General features: G+C 47.7%; 1 protein-coding gene across 3 annotated transcripts in view; it reads left to right on the top strand.

The window, feature by feature from the left end:
- Positions 1–25,573, top strand: part of ZDHHC20 (zinc finger DHHC-type palmitoyltransferase 20) — a 73,007-nt gene that overhangs the window by 33,454 nt on the left and 13,980 nt on the right. For all 3 annotated transcript variants that reach the window (XM_047756367.1, XM_047756368.1, XM_047756369.1), the window contains exons 3-8: positions 76–179; positions 6,663–6,783; positions 13,119–13,188; positions 14,287–14,319; positions 15,184–15,304; positions 25,160–25,292. In XM_047756367.1, the coding sequence (XP_047612323.1) occupies positions 76–179; positions 6,663–6,783; positions 13,119–13,188; positions 14,287–14,319; positions 15,184–15,304; positions 25,160–25,292 (582 nt within the window). The remainder of the gene's footprint in view (positions 1–75; positions 180–6,662; positions 6,784–13,118; positions 13,189–14,286; positions 14,320–15,183; positions 15,305–25,159; positions 25,293–25,573) is intronic.

Genomic DNA, 25,573 nt, shown 5'->3' with positions numbered 1-25,573 from the left:
TTATGGTTTAATATGTAATGCTTTTTCCTGTTTTCACCTGAATTCAATGAAATGTTATTTGTTTTTATTTACCAGGAAAGGCCGTTGTTTACCTTGTGGCTTTCCATCTGTTCTTTGTTATGTTTGTGTGGTCCTATTGGATGACAATTTTCACATCTCCCGCTTCCCCCTCCAAAGAGGTAAATTTAATGTTGGTAAATTTCAGTAATTATGGAATTGTTTTCCCTGTGTTACCTTTGTTAAAACTTGATTACGTGATGCATTTGTTCCATCTCCATCCGTAAATTGCTCGGTACCTGCACTGTGAAAGGGAGCCACCAGCAGCTCCTCTGACACAGCCCCCTGAGGTCGTGTCCTTGAAGATGGGTCCTCCTGCTAAGGTTTAGCTGTGCTCGCATTCCTCTGCCCTGCGGTGTTTTCTTAAAGATGTACTTTATACCGCTGGAGTACAAAATCTTAAGGGACAGAAGTGAGTTAGCAAAGTAGAGTTTATTTTTAGACTCTCTCTTAACATTTGTATCTTCTCAGGCTAAACAAGCTGCAGCTAAATACATAAACTAAACAAACAGTTTCGACTGTGGGAGAGAATTTCTTTGGGCTCTTGCTTGTCACGCCCCGAGTAGTGGAGGTTCCCCTGGGAAACAGCGTGGGGACGCACAGCCCCGCGGGGGCAGCTTCGGGCCGCGTGTCTGCCCGATGGAGCCGGCCGAGTCCTTCCGCACCGCGGGGTTAGTGCCGCTACGGAGTGAGGGCCACGTTCTCTAGAGTCAGGACCCTCTGAATGTGCCTTTCTCGATGCGTCTGCGCCTCAGCTCTCTGTTTGGGAAATGCAGCTGACAGGCCCGCCTGGGTGCGTAGGGCGTCTGAGGACTGAGTGAGATTCGTTCGTGTAAAGCTTTTAACCAGGACCTGCCCTGTGGGAGATGACACTAATGACGTCATTATTCCCCTTCACCCATTGAAAACGACAGGCTCGCATTTAAAGATCTCAGCTTCCTTTACCTTTTCGTGAAAGAACACGGAGGCAGGAAAGCGTCCACGCCGCAGCCGTAGGCTCGAGGCGTTTTCACGAACCGCACACACGCGAGGAGCCCGCTCCCAGCTTGGGGCGAGCGCCCCTCCGGCCTCCTCCGGCTGCCCGGTCCCTGCTGCTGCCCTCCAAGGGCCTGGCCTGGGCGGACTCACACCGGCCGTGTGCTGGCGGGTCGGCCTCCTGCCACGGACGGTCTCCGAGGGCGGTTCACCCGTGTGGCGCGGGGTTGCGGCTCCCTCCCTCCCTGCTGTGTTCCACAACACGCGCCACTTCCGTGGGCTCCCGCGGATGGGCCGCGCCCGGCGCCGGTGCCCGGGCCGGTCTGCTGTGGACGCTGCCGGGCTTGTACGCTGGGCTTGGGTCCCACTCTGTCCTTCGCCCGTCTGGCTCCTGAAATACCCAGTGAATCCCACGACGTTTAGAGTGGTGCCACCGCCACCCCGCCCACTTTTGTAGCATTTCCATCCCCGACCGCGGGGCACCCCCAGCCGCCAGCCTGCCGGGCGTTTCTGCGGGGGCCTGCATTCGGAGGGACGATGTGAACCGTTAGTCAGACGTAGTGTTTCCTCACGTGTGTTTTTCAAACCCTGGTAATGATTAGCCAGTCCTCAGAGTCGCCCGACAGAGTGGCATCCACGTCGCCCTCTCTTAGGCTGCACACGACCTCATTCTCGCTCATCAGTTACGGGGGGTGACGCCCACAGCCAAACGTGTGCGAAGTAGAGAGTTTGTCTCACGGGAAGTAGTTGGGAAAAGGAAGGCAAGCGATTGGGAAGAGAAAGGAAAGCAGCTGCGAAGCGGTGGAGCAGCGAGGTTCAGCGCAGAGACGGGCTCGCGCCCCGGGCGCCGTCCCCGCCCTGCGCCGCCGGCTTCCCGGAGCTGCCGGCGCCGCAGGCCTCCGTGGGAACCGGTAGCTCCTCGGCCGTGTTCGGCCGCCGGCCTTTACTTTTTAAGGATGTGGGGCAAAAGATGGATGATACTGTCGTCATAAAAACGATGGCAGAAGGGCTTATTAAATAAAGTTTCACTAGAAAAACCTGCCAGCTTACTGCATTGTTGTGTGGGTTGAATAAGTTCATGGTGCACCTATGTGATGAATTCTGTTTATGCTGTTACATAATGAATGCCGGATGTACAGTGCGGAAAAGAAAGCCATTGGAATGGTATTTTTTTCTTCTGTGGTTGTTGCTTTGGCAGTATTGCACCCAGTTAGCACTCTGCCCAGGGCTGAAGCCTTTACACCCACCCCCGTTCCTGTCAGTCCAGCTGGCCGCCCAGCCTGTGCCCAGTGGCCCTACTGCATGCGTTCTGCCCTCGCCCTCCCCGTCCTGGGCTTGTCACCTCTGTCGTGGTTCTGCTTCCCTGGGCACGTCGCCCTCTGACGTGTCGGTTGTTGGGGGCGGGGGCCACTTCTGTCAGGCGCTCCTCTCTCCCTCTCTCACTGTCGAGTACATAGCGGGTGTGCAGATGAGAGTGGAAGGGATTACTTCTACGTCGTGACACTCAGGGGCCAGCTGAGCCAAGCTGCAGTGACAGCCAAGAACAGGAACTTAAGATTCTTCTCCTAAACGAGCCTAGAGCATGCTGCCCCAGCAGCCGTCGGTAGGAAGTTATGCGGTTGTGAGACCAGTCTCGTGGCTGTGTCAGCAGGACCCTGAACACAGGAGCTTGAGCAGCGCTGGGGGTCGGATCAGGGGAATTGGTTGGATCTAAAAAGCAAAAACTGTCTATTTTAGGGAAGTTATCCATGTATAAATGCAGGCATCTTCCCCCCATTCTTTAGGTCAGCAAGTATGCTGAGCACCTGCTGTCCGGCTCTGGGGGCTCTGGGAATAAACAGAAAACCACGATCAGCAAATGAGATGTTTCGAATGGTGACACGGTTGGAAAAAGACCACGGTGGGGTGGTAGAGTGTGACCCTGTAGGCTGTTAAGAAAACAGCTACTTCAGGTGGTGTGCGCGGGGGACTCTGAGGAAGTAGTCTCTAAACGGAGACCTTTGCAGGCGTCTCTTCCACGAAGGGGCGGGTTTGGCAAAGGAAGGCTCCTCGCTGTCTGTTGCTGTAGCTCCATCGCCTGGACTCAGACCTGGTGTGTGGCCGACTGATGAGCACCTGAACGAACGAAGGGCGAGGAGGAGGCAGCGTGTGAGAAGCGGGTGGGCCTCTTCCATCGCCAGCTGTCATCTCCCAAAAGGAAGACACGGCCCCATCGCTCCTCCGGCCTCAGTTCCTACAGAGGTTGCCAGTGGGCCGTGGTTTTTTTTTAAAAGATTTTTATTTTTTCCATTATAGTTGATTTACAGCGTTCTGTCCGTTTCTATTGTACAGCAGACCGACCCAGTCACACGTAGATACCTTCTTTTTCTCACACTCTCCTCCATCACGTTCCATCACAAGTGACTGGGTGGAGTGCCCTGTGCTGCACAGCAGGACCTCATGGCTCATCGCCTGTTTTCCAAACCCCTGAGTTTCTTTTGTGTGGAAAGCTTCATTTGTGCCGTATATTAGATTCCACATGTAAGTGCTGTCATATGGTGTTTGTCTTTCTCTTTCTGACTTCACTTCCCTTAGTGTGAGAGTCCCTGGTTGCATCCGCGTTGCTGCAAATGGCATTATCTTGGTTTCCGATGGCTGAGTAACGTTCCATTGTGTATATGGACCACATCTTCTTAATCCCTTCATCTGTCCATGGACATGTAGGTTGTTTCCAGGTCCTGGCTGTTGTGAATAGTGCTGCCATGAACATGCGGGTACCTGGATGTTTTGAATGACAGTGTTGTCCGGATAGATGCCCCGGGGCGCAATTGCCGGGTCATTTGGTACCTGTGTATTTCGTTTTCTGAGGAGCCTCCGTGCTGCTCTCCACAGTGGCTGCACCAACTTACATTCCTGCCAGTGGGGCAGGAGGGCTCCCTTTCTCCCTGACACCCTCTCCCGTGCATGTCACTTGCTGACTTGCTGATGACAGCTGTGCGGACTGATGTGAGCTGCTACCTCATGGGCTGTGTCCGTTCGAATGATGCACAGACCTTTCCGGAGACTTCGTCCCCCTTGCTTCTTCCTGGGCCTCTGAACTTGAGGAATGGGCTGCCCTGAGTTTGGTGCTTTCACACCTTTGTGCTTCTGATTTGCTGTTTCTTTTGCTAAAGTTCTCTCTCCGGCTTTGTCTTCCCAGAAGATTCCTGTTTATCTTTCCAAACCCAGTTTAAGTACCACTTCTTCCCGGAAACTTTCATTGACACCCCACCCCTCCCAGGGGAGCTTCGGTTCCACCTGATGAAGAGTTGCTGATTTGTGATGTGTGATTCCTTGTTTACGTGGCTAACTTTTGTACTGGGAAACGGGACTGTGTCTTTGAAAGCAAAGGCTATATTTTTATTCATCTTTGGATCCCTGGTACCTCAGACAGTGCCACGCTTTTAACTGGTGTTTAACATATATTTAAGTGCAACCGTTTGTACCATTTGTATTGAAGATAACGGCAGGTCATAGTTTGAATTCTTCTCAGTGGTAGTGAATGAAAAATAGTAATAACTTCAAAAATCTAAGTTATTTTAGTTTTGTTCCATTCCTGTCTGAAATTCTAGTGTCTCTGGAGAGTTTCGTTTGGTTTAAGATTTTCGTAATTTATAGCCGCAATTCTTAAGGAAAAGTAAAGATTTTGAGGCCTGGCCCAGGGGAATCTGTTTAGCTTTTACAAGGAAGCCGTAAGTTTTGATTAGAGCATCTCTTACCCAAATAGGTATTTAACATTTTATGGTATGATCTTTATTCTCTACCATGAATGTTTCAGAGATGCCTAAGGTCAGGGAAGTGACAGTTCTGCTAAAAGCAAATGGGTCATCTTGCAAACTAGGGGAGTGTTTCTGTCCCTGAAATCATTCAAGAGGGGCGGATCTCAGACACAGCTAAGATTTCAGCCAACCTGGGAGTTCAGACAAGTGACCTCCAGAACCTCAGCTTTAAAACTATGTGATTTTTTTCCAACTTCCTCCTGTCCTGTTCGTGTGGCCATGTGACTTCTCGTCCCTTATACGTAATCTGGAGATTTCTTGTGCCATCGAGACTGGGCTGTGTGAGCCAGGCCAGGCAGTCTGCATGGACTCTTCTGCTTGCTGAGCATCGTCTTTCAGTCAAGTTAGAGAACAAGTCTGTCCAAAGCAGGCATGTTTACCGTGCGTGAGCAGCACAGAGGGAAACGAAGAGAGTCGTATTTTATACCAGCTCCGCCAGTGACGTATGCGGTTTTGGGAAATGCTCTGAGCCGGGGGCTCGGTCTCCTGACCCCGGAGCTCTTCATACGTGCCCCACGGTCCCCTGTTAAAAGAAGAGGCTGCATCCGGAAGGTGATGAGGCCGTGGGAGGGTGGGAGGTGGGCGGTTGCCCTGGCGAGTAGACCACATGCACGCAGTTTAAAAGAGCAAGTTCCAGTCAGGGCTCCACGGGCCTTTTCAAGCAAAACCCTGTAAGTAAATAAAAACCGAGGAGCAGTGTTGTCAAAATACAGAAATGTGATCCAGAGCATGTTTCAGGCCTTTTTTTTTTTTTTTTAATCTGTGAAATTAAGACCAATAGAAACATGAGAAAAGCTCCTGGTTGCATGAAATAGGGGCATAAAACTGAGGTCCTTGAGCTGTTGGGGGCGACATGAACAGACGAGCAGCTGAGCAAGTCCTTTGTAGGGAAGACGCCCTAAAGAAAGAGGCTAGAGGCGGCCCTGCTGTGGGAATAAAAGCTTAAGAGATGGAAGCTAGAACCAGTTCTGTAGAGGAGTCCCTCCTTAAGCACAGGAGACTCTGCTTGCCTTGATAGTCCTTAATAATTCTGGAGAGGAGTTCCCGTCGTGGCACAGTGGTTAATGAATCCGACTAGGAACCAGGAGGTTGCAGGTTCAATCCCTGGCCTTGCTCAGTGGGTTAAGGATCCAGCGTTGCCATGAGCTGTGGTGCAGGTCACAGACGTGGCTCGGATCCCGAGTTGCTGTGGCGTAGGCCGGCAGGTACAGTTCCGATTCGACCCCTGGCCTGGGAACCTCCATATGCCTCGGGAGCGGCCCAAGAAATGGCAAAAAGACAAAAAAAAATTTTTTTTGGAGAAAGTGCCCTAATGGGTTAGCTTTTTAAGAGGAAAGGAAGGAAGAAAGAAAGAAAGAAAGAATCAAAAGAAGATCTTGTCCTTAGTGAGAATTTAGCCAGAAACATAGTAGGACCCCAGTGACTTCACCTGTTATCCAAAGCCAGTGACTCTTGGAACATCCTCCCAACATTAAAGATCTCTTGACACTGACGTTTAAACACCGAACTTTTTACTGACAGAAAATACATATGAAGCCCTTTTTGATGGGAAAGTGAATTTTCTCTGTAAAAAGCAAAGACGCCGAAGTGTTTAGTTCATGTTCCTTTTCTGTCATTAGCATGGAGGGCAGATGTTTTTTAATGTGTGCAGGTGTGTGGTTTTGTTCAAATGTGCTTGACTTGGCTTCCTAAAGTAAAGAAATTTGAAGGCAAGTTTTGCCTTCATAGAAGAAAAAAAGTTTTATTTTCCTGTTCTGGATAAAACTTCCTCTGCGCGTGATAGTGAATAATGATGAAATTTAAGAGGACGAGTCATTATTTCTCCTCTTCTAGTTCTACTTGTCCAGTTCCGAGAAGGAACGTTACGAGAAGGAGTTCAGCCAGGAAAGACAACAGGAGATTTTGAGAAGAGCGGCGAGGGGCTTGCCTGTCTACACCACGTCGGCGACACAGAGTAAGAAACACACGGCCAAAGCGTCCCTCCCAGAGAATTCTCAAAACGCGGTCTCTTCTGCCAGCGTGTATTTGCGTCATGTGACTCCTCAGTGGCTGTCATGCCCAAGTCACGTCTGCAGGAGCGGAGTTTGCCCGTGGCCGTATCTTGTAGGCTACTTCAAATACAGACACATGCATGTATTGGGATAGGTTTTCTTAAGGGGCTCCTTTTAATGTGCATCTATTTTTTCTGCATTTCTTTTTTTTTTTTTTTTTTCCCTCAACTCAGCCTTTATGGCTAAAAATGTCAGTTGTAATTCCTTTGGGAATTCTGGTTTAAATTTGAATATCGTGGGTCTTCTCTGAGTAATTTTTATTTTTTGATTTTCATTTTTATTTTTTGCTTTTTAGGGCCGCACATTCTGCATATGGAGGTTCCCAGGCTAGGGGTCCAATCAGAGATATAGCTGCCAGCCTCCACCACAGCTTCAGCGACGCCAGATCCAAGCCGCATCTGCGACCTACACCACAGCTCATGGCAACGCCGGATCCTTAACCCACTGAGCAAGGCCAGGGATGGAACCTGCAACCTCAAGGTTCCTAGTCGGGCCTGTCTCTGCTGCGCCACGATAGGAACTCCTCTGAGTAATTTTTAAAAATCAGGAATGTGCTCAATTAAAGGGGAGAAATAAAAGACACAAAGGGGAAGAAACTTGTTCAAGGATAAAGCCAAACTGTCACTCAAATACAGGAGAGTGTTTTAAATCACGTGTTAGGTACCTCATGAACTCGTTCAGACGATGATGATAGCTAACGGTTATTCTGATCTGAGTTCAAGTGCACACGTGTGAACTCATTTGAACTCCGCAACACAACAACAACAAAAGGAGTTTCCCCAAAGGGAGCCAGCGGAAACGAATCTGACTATCTCCATGAGGATGCGGGTTCCATCTGGTCTGGCATTGCCGTGAGCTGTGGTGTAGGTCGCGGATGAGGCTCGGATCCCGCGTTGCTGTGGCTGTGCTGTAGGCTAACAGCCGTAGCTCCATTTCAACCTCTATAGGCCCCAGGTGCGGCCCTAAAAAGCAAAAAAAAAAAAACAAAAAAAAAACAAACCCTCCACAACCACCCCGAGGGAGATGGTGCCCTTTTACAGATGAGGAAGCTGAGACACAGAGCAGCTTGTTTGAGGCGCGTAGATAGTGTGCAAACAGATGCAGCTGCGGGTAGGTGCCCTGGCACCAGAGCCCACCCCGCTTCCCAGTTCCACGGGAAATAAAAGGAACTTTACCTTTTTATAATTATGGACACAGTCTCACGTCAGAGAGCTTAAAAGTTTGTGTAAGATTTTAGGAGGAGATACTTGGCGTGTTGGTTTTTCACGCATTTAAAGCAGGCCCTCCTTGGAGATGCTGCGGGTCTGCTTCCAGAGCACCGCAGTGGAGTCTCTGTCCCAGCAGCGCGAGGCACATGGGCTGTGTGATTTCCTGGGACAGAAGAGCAGTGTTTACACTGCGTTGTAGCCCGTGAAGTGTGCAGTAGCACTACGTCAGGAAACAGACTCGCCTTAACTCAGTGTTCACCATCCCCGAGCCCTCAGCAAGTCATAGCCCTCGCATCAAAGATCACTGATCCCAGGTCACCCCGACCAAAATAATAGCAATGAAAGCCTTTGAAATATTGTGAAAAGTACCAGAAAGGGACACAGAGACACAAAGTGAGCAAATGCTGTTGGGAAAATGGCTTGTTCACCGCAAGATTGTTAAAAATGCAACCTCTGGTGTTCCCGTCTTAGCTCAGCAGAAATGAATCTAACCAGTGTCCATGGGGATGGAAGTTCAATCCCTGGCCTCGCTCAGTGGGTTAAGGATCCGGCGTTGCTGTGGCTGTGGCTGTGGTGTGGGGTGGCAGCTGCAGCTCCAATTAGACCCCTAGCTTGGGAACCTCCATGTGCCACAGGTGCCGCCCTAAAAAGACAAAAATAAAATTAAAAAAAATTCAGTATCTGTGAAGCACAATAAAATGAGGTGTGTCTTACTGTCCTTTTGCATAACCAGTACATTGCCATATGGAATGAAAATGTGGACTTCAGATCAGACTCAACCTTTTCCATTACGAGTACAAAAAGAGTCATTTAAACTTTCTAACCCCTGTTTTCCTCGTTTGAAAAAGAGGGTAATCGTGGCGTTCCCTGGTGGCTCAGTAGTTAAGGACCTGGCACTGTGACTGCTGTGGCACAGATCGCTGCTGCAGCACGGCTTCCATCCCTGGCCTGGGAACTTCTCTGTGCCTCGGGCATGGCCAAAAAACAAGTGAGGATAAACAGTAACCACATTTCTGGAAGTATGTGTAAGTGAGCTGTGCACTTAGTGTAGATCTCTGTATATAAAACCAATTTTCAGGAGTTCCCGTCGTGGCGCAGTGGTTAACGCATCCGACTAGGAACCATGAGGTTGCGGGTTCCATCCCTGGCCTCGCTCAGTGGGTTAAGGATCCAGTGTTGCCGTGAGCTGTGGTGTAGGTTGCAGACGTGGCTCAGATCCTGAGTTGCTGTGGCTCTGGTGTAGGTCGGCAGCTACAGCTCTGATTTGACCCCTAGCCTGGGAACCTCCAGATGCCATGGGAGTGGCCCTAGAAAAGGCAAAAAGACAAAGAAAAATTAAAAAAATAAAATAACAGATTTTCAGTCAATGAGGGCTACCTTAAAATAATCCCTTATTATATGTAATTATGAAAGATCTATTAGCAGCAGTTGTTTAGTAGTTACAGTTCTGTAGATTTTATGTTTTTAACCCAGAGTCCAAGATTTCAGAAAGTTTATGAAGCCCTTATTTTTTTTTTTTAACAGAGAAAGTAAAATTTATTTAAATACTATAACAGTTACCTTGTATGCTGCTGGCATACTCACATTCAGTTTATGAAGTAAAAAAACTAAACTTTTACAGTCAGTGACTGGATCCTCAGAACCACTCTGAGATGGACGCAGCGCTCGTCCCCACTCCAGAGACAAAGAAGAGAGACGGTGAGGTCCCACAGCCCCCAAGGGACACGGTCTGGGGTTGACACTGCGTCTCGGACTGAGACGGAGCTCCTGGTCTAGGGCACCACTTACCCTGCATCCCTGCTGCCTAGATGCCAGACCTGGGGGTTTCCTTCTTTTTCTTATTATACACATAACGTCCTTCATAAGTTAAAAATCGCAGAACTGCATGTTCTAGAAAGTGGACCTTTCTTCGACCAGAGTTAGTGACGTGGTGGGGATGCCTTCCCAAGGGTGGGACTGTCACTGAGTTCCTTTTTGTGCTTTTGTGACCTCGTGAACGTATTGTCTATGAAGGAAATAAAACGAGCCTTCCTTTTTTTTTCTTTTTTTAAGGCTGCACCCGCGGCATACGGAGGTTCCCAGGCGAGGGGTCGAATCGGAGCGACAGCTGCTGGCTTCCACCACAGCCACAGCAACACAGGATCCGAGCCTCGTCTGCGACCTACACCACAGCTCACGGCATTGCCGGATCCTTAACCCACTTGAGGCCAGGGATCGAACCCACATCCTCATGGATCCTAGTTGGGTTCTTTACCACTGAGCCACAACGGGAATTCCTTTCTTATTTTTTTTTCTTTTGTCTTTTTGGCTTTTCTAGGGCCGCTTCCTGCGGCATATGGAGGTTCCCTCCTTTCTTAGTTTTTTAAGGGCACCAAATGAGAAGTGTCTGCCCCTTACCCTGGCACTCCCCCACCGCCTAAAGGTTACTGCCCTTCTTTTATATCTTGCAGAAATGTTTTATGCATAACGGAATATTCCAGAACTTATATGCAGTCAAATAACAAATTTTGACAATTAGAGTGGGTGGGTATTTGCAAATACAAATTAGGTCACCTGGTTGGCACCTTCCAGCAGGTGTAACTTCTAATCACTTCAAAATGACATTTTGTGGGAGTTCCCACTGTGGCTCAGTGGATTAAGAACCCGACCAGTGTCCATGAAGATGCAGGTTTGATCCCTAGCCTTGCTTAATGGGTTAAGGATCCAGTGTTGCATGAGCTGTGGGGTAGGCCGGCAGCTGCAGCTCCGATTCAACCCTTAGCCTGGAACCTTCCATATACTGCAGGTGTGGCCCTAAAAAGACAAAAAAAAATACAAAAAAACCCCAAAGTAACACTTTGTGTCTCTCATATCTGTGTAAATCCAAACCTGAAGGTGGATGCCTTTTACTTGGATATATAAAGAGAAAAATATATGTTCTTTTCCCACTTAGAGCTATGAAACATGCTGTAAATTCAAGCATTGTGCAGTTTGCTTTTGTCCATGTAATGTGTTTGCACTTTTCCAGTTTAGGTACATGTCTCTTTTGTATGGAAACTGTTGAAGTCCGTATCGTAAAATGCTCATCGGCTCTTTTCACTGTCTCTCAGCCCTAGTGCTTTGTTATTACAACAGTGTTGGGGCGAACATGTCTGCAGACCACATTTTCCAGAAGGAGACGTCCTGGGTCAGAGAGTGGACAGATCTTACATGTTTAGGGATGTTGCTAAATCTCCTTCCAAAAAGACCTAGCACATGACCTGGTCCCTCTCCTTTTCAGAGGATGTGTTTAATTCACCTTCTTCTTCGAACCTATTTTCTGTGCTTCTACTCTCTTAGGAGTAGGGACCACAAGTAACAGACAATACGTGGGCTTTTTAACTGCCCTCCCCCAGAACATCTCCCCCAGCACAGGGGGTGGCGTGAGGAAGCGGTGGTGCCGCCGGGCCCTGAGGACAGGCCTCCGCAGATGAGGTTTCATTTCTCGTCCCTTCCGGCGGGGAAACGGGGCTCCCACAGGTGACTCGGGCCAGTGACATGCAGGTTCAGCTCGCTCCCTCTGCCCCCGCGCCGAGTTCTGGGCTGAGCTGGCGGCCCAGCAGGGAGGCCGGTTCCCGTCCCAGAGAGGGAGTGGCCCGCAGGCAGGCGGCCGCGCGGCCGCTCGTCCCCTTGTTGCCAAGACACGTTGGCTTGTTTCGGGGGCCATCGTGTCCCACTGGAATTTTACTACTCTCTGTTCATCCCCAGCCGTGGTTGTAGAGAATGTGTTGACTTGTCATGTGTTGGGACATTCCCCTCGTGAGTCTCAAAGATGTATTTTGTCACTTACTTGAATTTCACAAACCGAGAGCCCAGCTCTGAACGTTGGCAGACCCTGACTGCACCGGGTCACTCCACGTCCTTCCCATCGGAGGTCCTGAACCGAGAGCCCGATTCGGCTCCCTGGACGCCGACCTGTCCCCTTCCTACACCCTGCCAGGCCTCCGGCCCTCACTGTCCTTGGACGAACGGGCACCCCGGGCTGTGTCCACACCCCTTCCTGACTTAGAGCTCGCTTCTTTCACCTGGATCTCTGCACACGTCTGTCCGGTGGCCCCACCGCTGTCCCCTCCCCTGCCTTCTTCCTGTCGGCGCCTGTGTCACTAACCTACCGGGCATCTGCTTATTCTTCCCCGGCTTTTCCCCTCGCTCGCTCGCGGGTTCCGTGAAGGCGGGGATTCGTGCCTAGAGCGTAGCTGCCCCTGGCAGGTGCTCATTATGTTTTGAATGAAATCGTGAACACGTAAACCGCCTGTGTTACAGTCTAGTGGGAAGAAGTTTAGGGTTTTTGTTTTTTGTGTTTTTCAATCTTATGTTTGCAATTTAGCTCTTTATCTGGGATGGGGTGGGAGATAATCGATGACATTTTTTCTCATACTTTGCCACAGATGTCGTGGTGCAGCAGGAGAAAACACTTGATTCGGGTCTGAGCCCTGCCCCTAAACTGGGTGTTTGACCTAGTATCAGTACTTTATTTTTTATTAAAGTATAGTTGGTTTACAATGTGAATCTACTTTTTCATTTTTTTTCCTTTTTTTCTTTTCTTTTGTCTCTTTAGGGTCACACCTGCAGCACACGGAGGTGGTCCCAGGCTAGGGGTCGAATCGGAGCCTTAGCCGCCGGCCTATAGCACAGACAAGGCAATGTGGGATCCGAACGGCATCTGCGACCTACACCACAGGTCACGGCAACGCCAGATCCTTAACCCACTGAGGGAGGCCAGGGATCAAACCTGAGTCCTCATGGTTCCTGGTTGGATTCCTTAACCACTGGGCCACGACAGGAACTCCATGGATCTACTTTTTCATCTTAACATTTCCGGGCCAACTACATTTCTAAGGTTCCTTTCTGTCTCTTGACATTTGATTTCAGAAGCTCTTTAATTCATTTTGGTATTAAAATTAAGTTTCCCAGAGTTGTTTGTAAGAAATGAAAGTAGATCTTATAGTCAGATTAATTCAACTCTAAGCTTGTACGTGCTTCAACTACTTTCTTCTAATTCTTCAATGCAGCCATCAGATACTGTGAGAGATGTCAGCTGATTAAGCCCGACCGCGCGCATCACTGCTCAGCATGTGACATGTAAGTGCTACTGCGGTGCTGGGACGGGTGACGGCGGAACAGAAGGGAAGGGACTTCCCAAAAATACCGCATCCTCTCCCACCATTTGCTGTGTGTGCCGAGCTAACATGAGTATGTATATGGGCTGGAATGTGTTTTGAGGTCATCTTTGGTGAGAGTTCCTTTACCAGCCGTTGGAAAGTTCTCTACGTATGTGTACGTCCTGTGCTTGTGCTTAAAATTACTGTCGTGCTGATGAGCAAGGGAGGGATACCCCCCTTGAGAAAGATGACTCTCTGTCCCGGATTAAAATTGAATGACAGTTTTGTTTCTATTCTTGTTTTATTGATAGTAAAACCTAACAAACCACAGAAATAGTACTTCCAGTTACCACCTGGATGATGGACCCAGGAAAACCCGAAAGACTTTATCCCTTAGGCTCTGTGATGGGTAGTGTGTTGCAGAAAAGACCCCGTATGGGAAGCCCGGGGCGTCCCTGGACTTCAGTTAATCAAGCTGTTTACCCTTCTGGGCGTCAGTTTACTTCCTTGTTGTGTTATTCGAGATGGTGTTTGGTCTGACTTTATATAAATCTAGGCTACACTGGTGGGGAGGCAAATTGGGTTTTTTTTTTTTTCTGATTATAAAAGTACAGTCATTCTTATCCATGGGATAGAGTGTTATAAAATGTGTGGAAAAATAACCACCTGCAGGCCCATCATTGTTAATATTGTAGCAATATTTGCTTCTAAAGTTCTGTTGTGACTTGCCCATGTTCAAAATAACTTCGTATCTTCTTCAAGTGATTTCGTAGGCTAGACCTACCTCATACCAAGTGCGCTATGAGCCGTATCTAAAGTGTTAGTTCACGGGGCCCAAGGCATCTGGCGGCGCTCAGCTGAGCTGCCACTGTAGCAGTCATTACCTCTTTCCTATGAAAGTATTTGCAGAAGTAGCAGAAATTATCTCTAGCCTAGTGTTTACTGGGTTGGTTTTTCTAAGCTGTGTTGGCCAAAGGGGGAATTTTAAGTCCAAAAAAAACAAAAAGAGGAAATTATCAGGAGTTGGAATCAGGGGGATTTTTCTCTGTGGATTTTCTTATTCTTATTTCTTCCTTAGATGTATTCTGAAGATGGATCATCACTGTCCTTGGTACGTATGAAATAGCGGGAACGGCGTGGGGCGAAGAGGTGTGCAGGAGTGTTCGCAGTGGTTTTCCTCGGCGTCCCTAAAGTTTAAAAGTCAATTTAATTTCTCCCAGGTGTCAAGATTGATCTAGTTTTATGTTTCTGTTACGTGTTTCCCTTTACAAATATATTCTGATGTTATTAACCCAGATAATTGTATGCTAAGAATTGACGTTGAAATTCCAGATTCCTTATAGAATTTGTTAAAAACACACATCCAGCAGTTCCCGTCATGGCTCAGCGGAAACGAATCTGACTCGTATCCATGAGGACGCAGGTTCGATCCCTGGCCTCGCTCACTGGGTTCAGAATCTGGCGCTGCCATTAACTGTGGTGTAGGTCGCAGATGTGGCTCAGATCTGGCGTTGCTGTGGCTGTGGTGTAGGTCAGTGGCTACAGCTCCAATTCAGCCCCTGGCTTGGGGACCTCCATGTGCTGCAGGTGCGGCCCTTAAAAAAATAAAAATAAAAACATCAAACACTCCATAATTGAGACACTGCCCCCTACTTCCCAAGTGACCCATTACCAGGTAGTAATGATTTGTAAGTGTTTTGATCTGTCCTGTTTGTTGTTATTATGGGGGGGGGAACCCATCAAATTTCTGGCCTTTACCGTTTGTAAGGACACAGTTCAGTGGGGTGAAGTATGTTCACTTTGTTGTGCAACCGGGTCCAGAGCTTTTCGTCTTGCCAAACCGAAACTCTGCACCCGTTAAACAGCTTGCCATCCCCTCGTCCCCCACCCCAGGCCCTGGCCACCACCATGTGAGTTTTGGCTTCTGTGAGTTTGTCTTTTTTTTTTTACAGTGTGATTTTCTTTGTTCTTCCAGGGTGAACAACTGTGTGGGATTTTCTAATTACAAATTCTTCCTGCTGTTTTTACTGTACTCTCTACTGTACTGCCTTTTTGTGGCTACAACAGTTTTACAGTACTTTATAAAATTTTGGACGGTAAGTCTTTTTTCTATCTTAAAACATGTATTTCATACTTTTTAAGGTGCTGTGTCCCTAAAGAATTCCTTCATTCTTTATCATAAGTAGATACACTTAATTTTAATTTCGGTTGGAATTTATCACGGCTCAGACGACAGATGGAGTTTAAATTGACCTTCATATATCCATATTTATGTGTAAACAAATGAATATTAAACAGAATGTAGTGAGCTTCTTTTCATCATCCAAACTCTAGTCAGCCACACTCCAACAGCTGGCTCTCAGTGTCGGGGAAGTAACTGCTTCTGTGTGAGTTGGTGAGCGTTACTATAGTTTTGCAGTAATTGAAGTGAAATCTCCAGGCCCAAGTACCTGCTCCTCTGGTTCCTCTCTCCTTGGCTATCGATGCCGTTTCTCTTGTGGGTTGGACATGTTTTTCCATAATTGTGATCGATATTTTATAGCCCTGTTTTTCCTTATGTTAAAATTTTACGTTTTTATTTTCTTTTTCGTTTTTTAATTTTTTTGTCTTTTTAAGGCTTCCCCCGTAGCCCGTGGAGGTTTCCGGGTCAGAGGTCCAATTGGGTTGTAGGCATCAGCCCCTGCAACAGCCACAGCAATGCGAGATCCGAGCCGTGTCCACGACCTACACCACAGCTCACGGCAGCTCTGGATCCTTAACCCACTGAGCGAGGACAGGGATCAAACCCCAATCCTCATGGATACTAGTCGGGTTCGTTAACCACTGAGCTATGACGGGAACTCCAAAATTTTCAGTTTTTAAAGCAATGCTGTTGAATTATGATTTCTGGCTTTAGTCTGTTCACTGTGAATTTATACAGATACTCACCCAGCTTTCCTTCTGGCGTTTTCATTGTGGGTTTTTTCTCCTCCATTTAAACCTTTGATTTTGAGGGTGGGGGTTATTGTAACGGTTAAAAGGTACTTTTGTATCAGCTCTTCCTAAACACCCGGGGAAGGTGTTCTGCAGTGTAGGCTTTATCATCATTCGGCTGTGGCGAAGCTAACAAGTCAGGGGATGAAAACCACTGGAAAGAGAGTTTGTGGCTCACAGTCCCCAGGAGGGGTCACACCACACCGTCCAGGGCCGCACAGGGAGGCACCAGGGCTGCTCAGGACGCAGAAGGTGCAGGGGCCAGAGTCTTTACTGTGGTGTCCGTGGGAAGGCAGGGCGAGGCGGGCTACGTGCTGCAGGATCAGCTGGTTGGATGAGGGTCAGTGGTCTCTGGGGTAGAGGCTACCCTGGCTGTCGAGTGTGACTAGGGCAGGGCGATACTGCCCCTGGAGTGTACGAGCCAGGTGAAGGGGGTGTTTGGAGTATGGGCTCTGGATCGGTTAGCCAATAGAGAGCTTCGTTCCTTGCCATCTTTTTAGGAATTATATAGCCCAGGAGTTCCCGTTGTGGCTCAGTGGTTAACAGATCCGGTTAGGAATCATGAGGTTGCGGGTTCCATCCTTGGGCCTCGCTCAGGGATCCCGTGCTGCCATGAGCTGTGGTGTAGGTCAGAGCCACAGCTCGGGTCCCGCGTTGCTGCGGCTGTGGCCTAGACTGGCGGCTCCGATTCTACCCCTAGCCTGGGAACCTCCATATGCCACGGGTGCCACCCTAAAAAGACCAAAAAAAAAAAAAAAGAGAGAGAATTACCCCATGGACTTCCTGCTGTGGCGCAGTGGGTCAGCAGTGTCTTGGGAACACTGGAATGTAGGTTGGATCCCTGGCCTGGCACAGTGGGTTAAGGATCTGGTGTTGCCACAGCCGTACCTTAGGTCACAGCTATATAGCTGGGGTCAGAACCCTGGTCTGGGAACTCTGTATGGCATGGGGCATCCAAAAAAGAAGAAAGAAAGAAAGAAAGAATTGGCTAGGGAGTTCCCCTCGTGGCGCAGTGGTTAACGAATCCGACTAGGAACCACGAGGTTGCCGGTTGGATCCCTGGCCTTGCTCAGTGGGTTAAGGATCCGGCGTTGCCGTGAGCTGTGGTGTAGGTTGCAGACGCGGCTCGGATCCCGCGTTGCTGTGGCTCTGGTGTAGGCTGGTGGCTACAGCTCCGATTAGACCCCTAGCCTGGGAACCTCCATATGCCGCGGAAGCGGCTCAAGAAATAGCAACAACAACAACAACAAAAAGAGAAAAAGACAAAAAAAAAAAAAGAATTGGCTAACCCTGGGAGAAGCACTCTCTCTCCAGTTATCAAGGCTCCAGACACCAGAGCACCAACAACACAGAAGAGGGAGTGCCCGTCATGGCTCAGTGGGTTAAGTACCCAGTGGGTTAAAGATCCAACATCGTTGGAGGCTGCAGCATAGGTCACAGATGTGGCTCAGAGCTGCTGTTGCGCTGACTGCAACACCAACACCCCTATAGCCCCAGGAACTTTCACATGCTGCAGGTGTAGGCCCTCCCCACCGCCAAAAAAAAAAAATATATATACAGAAAAGAAAATGTAGTTAATGCAGAGGAGCTATTATCATACCAGTTTTTTGTTTGTTTTCTTGCTTTTTAGGGCTGCATATGTGGCATGTAGATGTTGCCAGGTTAGGAGTCAAATCAGAACCACAGCTGCAGGCCTACCCCACAGCTACAGCCACGCCAGATATGAGCCACATCTGCAACTTATAGCGGAGCTCATGGCAATGCCAGATCCTTAACCCACTGAGCAAAACCAGGTATCCAACCCACAACCTCACGGATGCTCGTCAGATTCGTGTCCACTACACCACAGTGGGAACTCCCAAAAAATAAGTATTTTATTTTATTTTATTTTATTTTGTCTTTTTGTCCTTTTTTTTTTTTTAAGGCCACACCCATGGCATGTGGAGGTTCCCAGGCTAGGGGTCGAATCAGAGCTGTAGCCGCCGGCCTACGCCAGAGCTACAGCAACGCCAGATCCAAGCCGCGTCTGTGACCTACACCACAGCTCACAGCAGTGCCAGATCCTTAACCCACTGAGCAAGGCCAGAGATTGAACCCACAGCCTCATGGTTCCTAGTCAGAGTTGTTTCCGCTGTGCCATGGTGGGAACTCCAAAAAATAAGTATTTTGAAACTTTTAGATGCGGAGTTCCCGTCATGGCGCAGTGGTTAACGAATCTAAGAACCATGAGGTTGCAGGTTCGATCCCTGGCCTTGCTCAGTGGGTTAAGGATCCGGCATTGCCGTGAGCTGTGGTGTAGGTTGCAGACGGGGCTCGGATTCCGAGTTGCCCAGGCTCTGGCGTAGGCCGGTGGCTACAGCTCCAATTGGACTCCTAGCCTGGGAACCTCCATATGCCTCGGGAGCGGCCCTAGAAAAGGCAAAAAGACAAAAAATTAAAAAATAAATACATAAATAAATAAAAATAAAACTTTTAGATTCATCAAGAGTAAGGAAAAACTAATAAACTATAATCTGCCTTTTTCTTTATTCTTCAGTAATTACTATGTGCCAGTGTTCTAGGCACTTGGGATATAACAGTGAGCAGAACAGACAGAGAGTCCTGTCTTTGTAGAATTTATTTTTGAGAAGGGAGAAACAAATAATAAACATGATAAATGAGTAAGTTATATTGTATATTTGAAAGTAAATACAGGAGTTACCCGATGGCCTAGCAGTTAAGGATTTGGCGTTGTCACTGCTGTGGCTCAAGTGTGATCCCTGGCCTGGGAACTTCTGCATGTTGTGGGCACAGCCCCAAAAAAATAGAGAAAGTAAATGCTATGAAAAGAAAATGTAGAGCAGGGTAAGGCATTTAGCAAGTGTTTGGGAAAAGTGGGTATGAGAAAGTGGCCACGGCAGACCTGAGTAAGAAGATAAGATTTTTGGGCAAGACCTGAAAGGAGTTAGTGAATATCTGAGAGAAGAACATTTGTGCCCCCACCAAAGGAGCAAGTAAATATATGAAGCACGTATTCACAGACGGAAAGGGAGAACTAGACAGGAATAGTACGGGCTTGTGGTACCCCGCCTGTGTCAGTGACCTTGAGCGATGCTTTAGTCCAGGTGGACTTCACAGATTTATACAGAACACTCCCTCCCAGAGGAGCACCGGCCTCCCGTTCTTCTCAAGTGCACGTGGGACATCCTCCGCGACAGGCCACGTGTTAGGTTACATGTCTTGTAAGTTTGAGAATGCTGAAATTATAGCAGGCGCCTTTTTAACCACGATAGTATGAAACTGTAAGTTAATTTCAGGAAAAAACTGGAGAATTCACAAGTACGTTTAGGCTAAACAACATGCAGCTGAACAACCAATTGGTCAAAGAAGGAATCAAAAAATATCTTGAGACAGGAGTTCCCTTCATGGCTCAGTGGTTAACGAATCTGACTAGGAACCATGAGGTTGTGGGTTCGATCCCTGGCCTTGCTTAGTGGGTTAAGGATCCAGCGTTGCCGTGAGCTGTGGTGTAGGTCACAGACAAAGCTCGGATCCTGTGTTGATGTGGCTCTGGTGTACACCGGAGGCTGCAGCTCCAATTAGACCCCTAGCCTGGGAAGCTCCATATGCTGCAGGAGCAGCCCTAGAAAAGGCAAAAAGACCAAATAAATGAAAATGAAAATACAGCATAGTGGGAGTTCCCCTTGTGGCACAGCGGAAATGAATCCAGCTAGTACCTGTGAAGATGAGGGTTTGATCCCTGGACTCGATCAGTGAGTCAGGGATCCAGTGTTGCCATCTGCTGTAGTATAGGTCGCAGACACAGCTCGGATCCCGAGTTGCTGTGGCAGCTGTAGCTCTGATTCAGTCTCTAGCCTGGGAACTTCCATATGCCACTGGTGCGGCCCTAAAAAGCAAAAAAAAAAAAAAAAAAAAAAAAATTGAATGAAAAGAAAAAAAATACAACATACCAAAAGTTATGGGAAGCATCAGAAGCTGTTAGTGATAGAGGAAGTTGATAGTGATGAACCTATGTTAAGCAGTAAGAAAGGTCTCAATAACCTAACTTTATATCTTAAAAGGAGCTAGAAAAATAAATAAAGCCCAAAGTTAGTAGAAGAAAGGAAATAGCAGAGATCAGAGTGGAAAAAATAAATGGAATATAAACTAAAAAATAATAAAAAAGATGAGTGAAACTAAGAGGCTTTTTTTTTGTAAAGGTAAAGAGAATTGACAGACCTTTTCCTAAACTCAACAAGAACAAGAGAGGACTCAAATAAATAAAATCAGAAATCAGAGAAGACATTACACCTGATAAATACAACAGATCAAAGAGACTTCTGTGAACGTATGGCAAATAATTGGACCACCTAGAAAAAAATGGATAAATTCCTAGAAACATGCAACCTACCAAGATTGAATCATGAAGAAGTAGAAAATCTGAACAGGCCAGTTAATAGTAAGGAAATTGAATAAATAATCAAAAAACCTCTCAACAACCAGAAGTCCAGGACCAGGTGGCTTCTTGGAGAAAGTTAACCACTCTTCTCAAACTCTTCCCCAAAAGCAAAGACATACAGTTCCAGACTCATTTTATGAGGTATCAGTTACCCTGATACCAAAACCAGAGAAAGTCCCCCCAAGAAAAGAAAATTATGGACCATTATCCCTAATGGACATAGATTTTAAAATCCTTAGCAAAATATTAACAAACTGAATCCAACAATACATTAAAAGGTCCACCGCCATGATCCAGTGGCATTTATTCCAGGGATACCAGGACGGTTCAACATGTGCGGATGAGTCGGTTTGGTGCAGTCTGTCAGCCAAGAAGAACGAGAAACATAAGATCGTCTCAGTAGATGTGGGGAAAGCATGTGACTAAATGCAGCCTCCACTGATGGTTAAAAACTGTCACCACAATGGGTGTAGAGAGAATGTACCTCAGCTTAATAAGGGCCGTGTGTTGACAAGCTCACCCTGAGCATCATACTCGGTGGCGCAGAGCCGAAGGGAACAAGACAGGGATGCCCACTCTTGCCACTTTTATTCAACGTAGGGTTGAAAGTCTTAGCAGGAGCAGTTAGGCAGGAAAAGGAAGTAAAACGCATCCAGATAGGGAAGGAAGAAGTACAGCGGTCTCTGTTTGCAGATGGCATATTAGAAAATCCTAAAGACCACCAAAAAACTGTCGTAACTAACAGATTCCGTGAAGTTCCAGGATATACAGTCAATATACAGAAGTCGGTTGCTGTATATAACTAATAACACATTATCAGAAAGAGAAATTAAGAAAACAGTCCCAGTTACAACTCGTCGAAAAGAACAAACTATGGAGAACTACCTTTAACCAAGGCGATGAAAAGATCTGCAAAGTGTAGGACACTGATGACGGCAGGGGAGACAAGTGGAAGATAATCTGGGCCCGTGGGTTGGGAGGGTTAGTATTGTTTAAACTGTCCATACCACCCAAGGCAACCTCCAGAGTCAGTGCAGCTCCCCTCAGAATTCCAGGGACATCTTTCACGGAAATAGAGCAATCCTTAAATTTGTTTGGAACCACAAAAGACCCCAAATCACCAAAGCAGTCTTGAGACACAAGAACAAAGCTAGAGGTGGCGTGTTTCCTGATTTCAAATTAGATTACACAGCAGTGGCAACCATCTAAACAGTATGTTATTGGCATAAGAACATGGAACGGAATAAGAGAGCCCAGAAATCAACCCACGCAGGATTCATTTATGACGAGGAGCCAAGAATACACAGTGAGCAAAGTACAGTTTCTTTAGTAAGTGGTGCTGGGAAACCTGGACCTCAATCCTACATCATAGACAGCTCAACTACAAATGGATTAAAGACTCGAACTGAGGGGAGTTCCCTGGCGGCTCAGTGGGTTAAAGATCTGGCATTGTCACTGCAGCAGCTTGGGTTGCTGCTGTGACACAGGTTCAGTTCCTGACCTGGGAACCTCCCCTTGCCATGGGCAGGGCCAAGAAAAGAAAAAAAGAAAAAAAAAAACTTGAACATGAGACCTGAGATCATAAATTCCCTAAAAGAAAATGGAGATCATAAGCTCCTTGACATCAGCTTTGGCAATGATTTTTTAGATTTCACACCAAATACAAAAGCAGGAACAAACAGGCAGGACCACATCAAACTAAGACGCTTCTAGACGGCAAAGCAAACTATCAACAAGATGAAACGTCACCCTACTGAATGGAAGAAAATACTTGCAAATTAGGTGTCTGATAAGGAGTAATATCCAAAATATATAAAGAACTTAATAGCAGAAACAAAACAACAATTGGATTAAAAAATGGCCAGAGGATCTAAATAGACATTTTTCCAGTTAAGACATGCTGATAGGAGTTCGTACTGTGGCTGAGCGGTCGCAGTGATGAACCCGACTAGTATCCCGTGAGGTTGTGGGTTTGATCCCTGGTCCCGCTCAGTGGGTTAAGGATCCGGCGTTGCCGTGAGCTGTGGTGTAGGTCGTAGATGAGGCTCTCAGGTCTGGTGTTATCACGGCTGTAGTGTCAGCCGGCAGCTGCAGCTCTCATTTGATCCCTGGCCTGGGAACTTCCACACGCCACTGGTGCAGCCCTAAAAAGAGATGCCAGTAGCCAACAGGCACATGAAAAGATGCTCAGTATGACTCATTATCAGGGAAACGCAAAGCAAAACCACAGTGAGATAGCACCTCACAGAAGATAAGCGGTAACAAGTTGTGCCAAGGACATGGAGAAAAAGGAACCTTAGTGTGTTCTTGGGAACGTCAATTAGTGCAGCCATTATGGGAAACAGTACGAGGCTTTCTCCAAAAATTAAAAGTAGAAGTGCCATGTGATCCAGCAGTTCCGCTTCTGGGAATACATCCAAAGGAAATGAAAACACTGACTCAAAAAGCTCTCTGCACCCATATGTTCATTGCAGCATTGTTTATTCATAACAGCCACAGCATGAAAGCACTCCTACGTCTCCATTGGTGGATGAGAAATTGTCGCATAAATAGGCGATGCAATATTCCTCCCTCAAACAAGAAGGAGATCTTGCCGTTTCTGACACCTCCGGCGGCCCTTGAGGGAAACGTGCTAAGTCAGGAAAGTCAGAGAAAGACACATTATCATCCGATTCGCTTATATGTAGAATTAAAAAAACAAAGCCACCTCCGATACCAAGAACCTTTTGGTGGTTGTCAGGTATGGAAGTTGGTAAAGCGAGTGAAGGGGGTCGAAATAAAATAAGTTTGGGGAGGTGATGTGCAGCGTGGTGACTCCAGTTAATAGGTGTGTTTGAGCGTCTCTACGGGTTCGTGCTCACAAGTCCTCATCGCAGGGAAGAGGCTGGCGACTGTGATGACAGTTCACTAGACTTACTGTGATCCCTTTGCCGTCCTGCCGCTGAGACTCCCGCAGGCTTATGTGTCCGTCGTAGCTCCGTTTTGCGGAGCGTGGTCCCAGGGGCCTCAGCAGGGAGGTGGTTGGTGATCCAGGACCTGAGGGGACTGCCGGGGTGTCCCAGCGAACGCCTCTTGCGGAGGGAGCATCTTGACTTTGCCATAAAGGCCCAGATGGAGGAGCGTGGTGCCTGGAGGCTCATGAGGCCGGATGAGCCGGAGGGGGCCAGGAGGGGGCCGTCCCGGGGGCCTTTGCGAGTGTTGCAGGGATGAGTGAGATGGGAGCCCAGGGGTCACGGGTTCTGACTTGGAAAGGGTCCCCTGGTTGCTGGCCTGAAACCAGACCCACGAGGGCCGGGCCTGCGCCGTGCCCGCGAGGCCTCGTGGTACCAGTGAGGGGGCAGGACCTGCCCGATCCAGCCTTGAGCAACTGCTCCTCAAGGGGTTTAAGAAGCTGTTTCCTAAGGAGATTGTGGTTTTATTCTTGCCTGGATACAAAGCTCTGTTTTTAAAACGTTGTGGGAAATGTGCCCTAAAGGAGCTTGCAGAGCGTGCCATTCTGTTGTGTGTTTGAGAAGCTGTTGACCTTCGGAGAGCCACGTGGGAGACGAGCACGCCAGCACGCAGGATGATTTTGTTTAAAACGTGGTTTCTTAACACATTGTCTCTGTTTGTACAAGCTTTGCCGCAGGGAATCTGCAGAGTTGTCCAAAGGTAAAAACACGTTATTGCCATGGCATCCTTGCCATCTTTTGTGTGACATTTGTAGTGAATGTTTAAAAGGCCTCGTGGTGACTCTGGAGGAAAGCGGTAAAGCTCGGGGTCAGAGTTGCCACAATAAACCCTTCGGTAGCCTGTGAGCCGCGTGTAGATCAGGCAGGAGCCGCTGGCGCTCGTGGAGCTGCGGGCCGGCCTGCGCCTGCTGGGCTGCGGGCTGCGCTGTGAGAGCGGCTTCCTCCTCCTGCTGCTCTCACTAGGTGCGCGTTCCTGCCCGGTCGAGACTTGGCTTCTCTCGGGATGAACAGAGCCACTGGGATGCGTAACAGAAGCTGTTTTTGTCCATTATCACCTCGTGGCCAATGGATATACCAAGTTGGCAGTTAGCAGACAGGGCTCTGCAGGAACAGAAGCGGCTGAGGGGATGGGTGTGTTTGCAGTGGGGTTCCAGAAACAGAGGTCAGGGAAGGGCAAAAATCCGTCACGTTTTTAGTTAGCAGCGTATGTAATTAAAACAAGCAGGTATTTTAGCATGGATCGGTAAAAAGCCCCATTTGTCCTGGTTATTGGGGGAAGTTTGAATATGTGCAGACAGTCCAAAAAAAGAATGTTGGGTAGAAAAGGCTCTTTTTCTCTTACTGCTGAAAGTGTTGCTAAAATTTAAGAGCAGTTTCTGAAGTGTCTCTTTCTGACATGTTAGGGAAGCACGCCTCTCTGATGACACCAGTTCTCTGCTTTGAGAAATGTTGCTTTTGGATGTATTACCTCAATTGAATGTATTATTCCTTATATCTGGTGGGTTTTCTTAGTGAATTCAGCAGTCTTTAGGAGGAACCAAATACTAAGAGGCTGCCTGTCCTCAAAACCATCCTTCTTCTTTCCTCAGAACGAGCTCTCAGATACACGCGCAAAATTCCACGTGCTTTTTCTGTTCTTTGTGTCTACAATGTTCTTCATCAGCGTATTGTCACTTCTCAGCTACCACTGCTGGCTTGTTGGAAAGAACAGAACAACCATAGGTAAGTAGGTTAAAATAAATGGTGACTATTTAGGAAGATACCTGCAAGTGAACATCAAGTCTAGAGGATGCCGGGTGATAAAGATGAAATAATTCTGTACTGAGATTCACTGTGATTGGATAAGCTGGCCAGTGAATGTTCCTTATTTTTAGAAGGTTGAGAAAGTGAGAGTGACTTTTACATGTTTTTTCAGTAGTTTGTTGTATGGAGTTCGCGTCATGGCTCAGTGGTTAAGAAATCCGACTAGAAACCATGAGGTTTTGGGTTCCATCCCTGGCCTT

The sequence above is a fragment of the Phacochoerus africanus genome, chromosome 13 (assembly GCF_016906955.1).
Source record: "Phacochoerus africanus isolate WHEZ1 chromosome 13, ROS_Pafr_v1, whole genome shotgun sequence".
Classification (NCBI taxonomy): Eukaryota; Metazoa; Chordata; class Mammalia; order Artiodactyla; family Suidae; genus Phacochoerus; species Phacochoerus africanus.
Note: the sequence above shows the minus strand (reverse complement) of the source record. Positions and strands in the feature narration are given on the sequence as shown.